Genomic DNA, 7,037 nt, shown 5'->3' on the forward strand with positions numbered 1-7,037 from the left:
ACTTCCTCCTGACAGGGCTTCCCTGTCACTGTGTTCCCATGTACCAGCTGAGATGCAGCAGCATGGCTCAGTCCCTGCTCTTCCTCTTGTTCTCAGCTTCCAGAGGCCTGAACTGGAACCTGGCTATGACTCACTCTCCTCTTACCAGGAACTCCTTTTGTTGATAGTTTACATTTTGATCTACTTTTATAATACAGAGAATTTGAACCCAAGTTCTTCTGTGTATGCTAGACCTGCCACACTATATAGAGTGGTTTCTTTTTCTTCATTCTACCACTGAACTCTGCACCCCAGCCCTTGATAAATATTTTAACATATACATATTTCATATATATGCATATGTATGTGTATTTTATATATGTATGTGATTTTGTGCATATTTAAGTTTCAATACAAGGCATTGTACTAGAAAGCACATAGAAAATTATACTCAAAGTTGGTTTATGAAATTGTACCTAACAAGTTTTTACTGGAAGTTACATTCATGTGGAATATCCATCCATCAAACATTTTTTTTCTAAATAATAGAAACATATCAATCTGTTGACTTTTGCTTTTCTATGTGACATATATCGGCTAATGATATGAGAGGGAAGTCCTGGCACCTTAGATCTTGTGTGGTGAAGGCCAGACTGTGCATGATTTGGGGTGCAGGCTGTTTGTGATGTCCTTGACACTGGTTGTTTTTACTCCCTAGATTCAGGTATTTCCTCTGTATTTGGGGTGTTGGCATAGATTTTCTAACTCTGGTCCTCCACAGCTCTTCTTTCTCTTCTCCTGGCTCAGATACTGTCATTGTCACCAGGACAAATGGTATAAATATGACAACTAAAGGGCTTGGACACAATGAAGGAAAATTATTAATGCAAATATCTCCTGGTCCTCTGTAAGTGTGTCATGTGAATTTAGAAAATTTTCTGTGTGCGACATCCTTTTTCCTCACAGAGAAAGCATCTTCCATGTTCCTTGAGACTTCTGTGGCTGCCTTTCTTCTCATTCTTCTTCTTGCCACAGTTGTCCTATTGCTGTCTTTTGGTCATTGCCCTGTACACATTCTTATTCAGTTGTCTGTGCCTTTTCTATACAGAAAGCTTTCATGTTTATAATATTGTCCTGAATAGCCCACTTGTCAATGAAAACAAAATTTTTCTTCTGGAAAGTTTATCATTATGTAATGTTGTAAGAAAGATTATAAAAATAAAGAAACCAAAATGTGTCTATAGGCTTGAGCCACCCTGCATTTCTGAAGGCTGCCTTTCTTGACCCTGAGCTCTTTCACTGTCTCTGCACTGTGAGAACTGAGGATATTTTCATGAATAACAGCAGATCTTTATTATTGTGGCTTTCTTTTTCAGAGCTGGATTCAAATGATCCTTCAGGAATGAAGAACTCTCTGAAGCTAGAGGGTGATTCTATGGATGGCTCCTTCGCCAACAAGCATGGCCGCCACATCATAGGCCACATTGATGACTATACTGCTCTCAGAGATCAGATTGCGGAGGGGAAACAGCTGGTTGAACAGATCCAGTCTCTCCTGACACCCACATGCAACTTCCTGGGCCTTGATGCTCAGGGCTCAGAGGTAGTCACACCTGCAGCTCCTGCCTTCACTCTTTCTTTGTGCCCTTTGTCCTTAATTCTAGTTTCTTCTCCCCTATTTATTTTTGTGGCCTGCATCTCCCAATGACAGAGGAAGCATCTTCCAATTATTCTAGCCAAGCCCTTGCTTCCCTATCTCCTTATTCATTCTATGTTCTACTCTGTGGTATAGGAAACCAACTAGATATTCTGCCTCAGAGCCACAGAGATGTCTGTGCAGTGTTGCCACCATCCTCAGTAAAGTATTTGTTAAGAGTTGATGCCCATATGATGTTGAAATCAGCACAGTCTCATGGCTCATTATCTGTTACACTCATGCTGACCCATGTGGATTAAAATCTGTCAGGAGGACAGGTACTAAGGGATTCACATCCATAAAGGCCTTGTGTGTGGAAAGAGTAAGAATCTGGCAGTGGGAGGGAGGCAATCTGCAAATGCTTCTCAGAGTGCATCTGTGTTCAGAGACAACAAGGGCCAATGGCTGTGCTGTCTGAGCTACCAGAGACCCATGGATGTATAGACAGAGCCTTGCATCCAGGTAACCCCCACTTCAGGGCAAGATACATACCCCTATTCATAAACCAACTAATGGGCCACAAGCCCAATGTGAGAAGTCACCTCTTGTACCTCAAGTTCACTGGTGCAGAGGGGTCTTTTATTGTATGCAAGGAAGTTAAAAGGTCTGTAGAGGACATGACATGGGAATGAGCTGTGACAGCCTTATATAGGGTGTCCAGGTGAGGAGTCATTCCAGGTAAAAGGAGCCACACTTCAGTCCTGGGACCTCAAAGGGATGAGCTAGGGTTTTGCAGGTTCAAGCAGCCCATGCTTTGTGCCTCATCAACAAAGAAAGCTTGAGTCTTGTGCAGGGCTGCAATGTCGTGAGCCCTGTGATGTCTCAACTTCAGTGATGTCCATGGCTCCCTCCCACCTTTCCACAGGCACCAGGCAGCAAATGTTTCCATGAGCTAAGAAGCAGTGCTCATGCCCTGCAGCGCACCCTAGATGAGTCAGCCTCGCTCCTGACCATGTTCTGGAGAGCAGCTTTACCAAGTATCCATGGCCCTGGGCTGCCTGGCAAAGTGGTAAGAGGCCAGTGTTGTCTTCTGGTATAAGCCCTGCTCTTCTGCCCCATGAGATTCTGTATTCTCAGTTCCAGGGCTTTCTGAGGGTCAGGAGCTACACAGGTTGTTAGAATGTGCTGGATCTTAATGTAGCATCCTGGAGGGAGACCCCTGGTGGATGTTTTCATTGAAGCTCTGATTACCTTACTTTGTCCTCACACCCCAAACCCCAAGATAATAATTCAAAGAGAAGAAAAGGAAATGGAGAAGCACAGACATAGATGCCATGGTAATCTATAAATATCTGCTTCCAATAAATCTGAAGTTTGAACTAAAATTCAGGGGCCTTAAAGCTTCTCCATTCCTCAGGGCTTCTTGGTCAAAAGATCAAAGGAAGTCACTGTGATCCTGCAGCTTCTTTCAGTCATGCTCCTAGAATCCCAACACACCTTTTATCTCTGTTTCAGTCTGGGGAAAAGGTAGAGCCCCTAAAGAATTGTCCTGCCTTGGTTGGACTAGAATCTGGATCCGCTCACTAGTTTTTAGTTCCATATTAATGTAACTGGTATGTTTGGGGAAAAAACTATGCTAATTACAAGGAAGCACTTTACCATCTTCAGATTCGTACAGACATTTTGAAATGTGAACACTGTCATCAGGTAGCCCTGTGTCCCAGACATAGTATCTCTGAAATTCCAAGTCCAGCATGGATGGGAGAAGGGTGAGACAAAATTACTTCAAGGACTGATTTGGAGGTCTTGTTCACAGTTGGGAGTTGCTGTGGGTCTGGAGTCAGGGTCTCCTTGATCCTTGATTGGGGGCTTTCAGGTTCTCAACATTCCTACCTGTGGTCTTTTTCTCAACTGTTCTGAACTGAGGGATTGAGAAGCTATAATGAAGGGAACTCAGTCTGCTGAGAAGATTGGAGTTCTGCTTCTGATTGGTAGGAACCACAAAGAACTGGATACATTCGGTCTCCAAATTGTTGTCTGAGAGCTTGTCCTTCTTCCCCAGGATGAATCAATGGAAAGGGAGCTCCTGGATCTGCGAGCCCAAGTATCGAAACAGGAGAAGCTCCTTGAGAGCACAGCTGAGCGTCTGAAGACTGCTAACCAGCAGAAGGAGAACATGGAGCAGTTCATTGTCAGCCAGCGTAGGTGCCCCTGAGCTGTGGAGCAGCAGAGGAAAGGGCTGGTCTTGCAGATGTCCCACTTGTGCTGCAGATAAACAGTGACCACAGAGGCACTGGGAATGTTGGGAAGGGAGAGTCTGATGCACTGGGCCCAACCCTCCTGTGACATGAGCAGTTGTGGTTGCAGAAGGAGGGGGAGAAAAAGGGGTCAGCAAGAGGCCATGATTGAGGGGTGAGAAGAAAATGCTCTAGAAAATGCATGCCCAGCAAGTAGGGCCCAGCTGGAAATTCCTTCTCTCTGGGGCTCTTTTCTTCTTTCAGTGACCAGGACACATGATATTTTGAAGAAGGCAAGGACTAACTTGGAGCGAAAGCAACGATTCCATCTTACACAGTCACAGAGCCTGCTTCAAATACATCACCATCTGACATCAGCTCTGTAAGTGACCCTGACCTCCTTTACCTTCTAGGAGATATCAGGTTCACCACACAGGTCTTAGCTCCTGGATAGCCTCCTCTTAAGATTCCATCCCTTCACCCTCCTGCCCCCTCTGCTTTCTACCCTGTTATTATTCTCCTCTCCTCACCATCTCTCCCCTTTAGCCCAATTTTCTCTCCTTGATGTCAGTCAAGCAAGGAGCCAGAGAAATGCAGTTCAGTTGGTCCCTGAGGGAAGAAACTTTCAAAGTCTCTCTGTGAATTAGTTGTCTACCAAGAGATCTTGAGGCCATAAGTGCATTCTGGACTTTCCTGAACTACTTTATGAAAAACCAAATAAGGCATAACCTTATAAATTGACTTTAGTGCACAAAATTAGGTTAAGAACAGCATTTTATTTTAACATCTCATTTTCTTTAAAAAACATGAAGGAAGATCCATTTGGTCTCCTGGATATAAAAGAAAAAACTGATAATGAAAAAAAGATGTATGAAAGATGATATGTCATGAGCTTTGTAATGTTTTGAACAACCAATAAAAAAAAGAAAAGAAAAGAAAAAAATACACTTTAAGGGAAAAGTTTTAAAATATATATATATATAGCAGATATTCTCTACTTTCACTTAAATGCTGTGCTAATAATTCCCTAGAAATCCTATTAAGAGAAAATTCATGTGTAACTGATTGTTTTAAATATGAGAAATTAAACCTTTAAACTTATATGGTAAACATCAGAGCAGTTGAGCATTCTAGGAATGTTCCTAAGTTGTACCCTGAGAGCCTTGACACCCATAGTGTGATCAAGCATGGGATGTATATTAACTAGCTCTTGTTTTCTAATTCCCTTTGGTTCTCCGAGAATTGCTTTCTTTCCTGAGCCTCTTAACACAACACTTAGAGGATTGGCTCTGTACAGCCTCTTCCTATCCCTGCCAAGTTAACCCACAGCCTCCAGTTCCTGCTGGCTCCCTCCAGTGTGCAGGCCACCCTCTTTTGTTCCAAATTTCTGGTCTCTAACTCCAGGCTAAATGTTAACTGGTTGTATGCCATTGGCTGGCCCCTTTGCCTCTGTGAGCTACTACCCTTCATCTGTTAAAGGTGGACCATCTCTGAGGTCCCTGCCAATTTGACTTCTCCTTATGAAAAATGAGACACACAATTAACAGGGGAACTTGCCCCAATATGTCCTCTTCAGTACAGGCTGTTTCTACATGTGCGTGTTTCATGCTTCATCCTTCTTTTCCTGGAATATGACAAGGCCTTTATTTTTCTTCAGACCACATAACATGTAGTATGAACTGGGTAATAAAAGGACAGTAGTAGGATCTGACCATATGACATGCAGTAGGGCTATGGCTGGGGCACCAGGGATTTGGGTGCACAGGGAAGCTTATCCTCTAAGCTGGAACCTGGAATCTCCTCCAGATCCAGTGCATCCCCTTGACTCATTCTTTTTACTACCTCCCACCATGTTTATGCCTTCCTGCATGCTTTGCCCTAATTCCAGTGTCTGGGCATCATAAGTGGGGTCTAACAGTTCCATCTGAACAGAATTCTTTTGTTTACTTGCAGGTGAAATCGTTAAGGGTCCTTCTGTGTGCTCCAGCATTGAGACCCTTGCCTTCCAGGAGCCACAAAAGAAGCAAAGCCACCACAGGTCCCTGCATTGACAGGTCACATGATTAGTGTACGCTCATCTTATGAAATGTGGCCTGTGTCACAGAGAGTGGGAGTGGACCTAGAAGAAAAATGCTCCAAAGACCAAACCACACATCAGAGAAAAAAAAAAAAAAGTTCTATGGTTGTGGTCAATGTGCCCAGGATCCAGCAGCACAAACAACTAAGAAATAGTCCTTTCCCTTCCTTTCTCTTCCACCCCATCCAGAGACAACAAAGTCAAGATCTTCAGCTGACCTGCACACATCTTCAGGACACCATTCTGCACCTGGCCACTTGCTCATCTGCCTGCTATGGTGCTGCACTCTTTGTGATCCCACGTTAGTATATGCTACATTCATTGGCCCTGAACTCCATGTACATATCTACTCTAAGCAAATTCTTAATTATTATTAGAAATAAATTATTATTAGTGCTTCTCAAGTTGCATGATCAGAGTCAACACTGATTTTATCCTGTGTCTTTTTCTAATGTAAGCAGGTGGAATTATGAACTGCTTCATCAGCCTCCTATTGCTTTGATTTGTTGAATCTTTGTTATCTGTCATCTCAAAAGCATTTCCAATTTTCCTTGTAATGTTTTTCTTTACCCCATATGTATTTTTTATATAAAGTCTTTGCTTTATTTGAAACTTCTGTTGATCTTTCACTTATTTTTTATTGTTGACTCATAATTGAATTCTATGTTCAAATCATCTATTCTCAATAAATCCTTGAGGAAATTTTGAGTCTTGCTTTATGACTGCATTTGTTATCTTGCCTTCACTGCTTCGAAATATCTGAGATAAACTTTTTTTCCCTTGTACTTTTTCTATTTTCTATTATTGTATATTAAACTTATGTGTTTCCAACTGTATATATGGCAGTGGATTTCCTTTAGTTATTGTCAACATTTCGCCATATAATGTTCTTTTTTACTAGGTCTATGTTCATTTTTCAAATATATTTTATATGTATTTTCACATGCATATTTTTAAATATTCATGTTATATATATATATATATATATATATATATATATATAAATACCCTAACTTTAACCTTTACCCTACACAATATTTATTATTAATCCTAAATTTACCCCATTCCTAATCGAACATTAATATAAAAGCATATATAGCAATATGAA

At 41.8% G+C, this 7,037-nt stretch overlaps 1 protein-coding gene across 1 annotated transcript; it reads left to right on the forward strand.

The window, feature by feature from the left end:
• The first annotated feature begins 686 nt into the window (after positions 1-686).
• Positions 687-6,765, forward strand: LOC144368351 (myomegalin-like). Its single transcript, XM_078027172.1, has 4 exons — positions 687-1,582; positions 2,541-2,684; positions 3,678-4,234; positions 5,806-6,765. Exons 1-3 carry the CDS (start codon positions 1,313-1,315, stop codon positions 3,828-3,830), a joined length of 567 nt encoding a protein of 188 aa, XP_077883298.1. The 5' UTR covers positions 687-1,312; the 3' UTR covers positions 3,831-4,234; positions 5,806-6,765.
• The last annotated feature ends 272 nt before the right edge of the window (positions 6,766-7,037 follow it).

The sequence above is a fragment of the Ictidomys tridecemlineatus genome, chromosome 11 (assembly GCF_052094955.1).
Source record: "Ictidomys tridecemlineatus isolate mIctTri1 chromosome 11, mIctTri1.hap1, whole genome shotgun sequence".
Lineage (NCBI taxonomy): Eukaryota > Metazoa > Chordata > Mammalia > Rodentia > Sciuridae > Ictidomys > Ictidomys tridecemlineatus.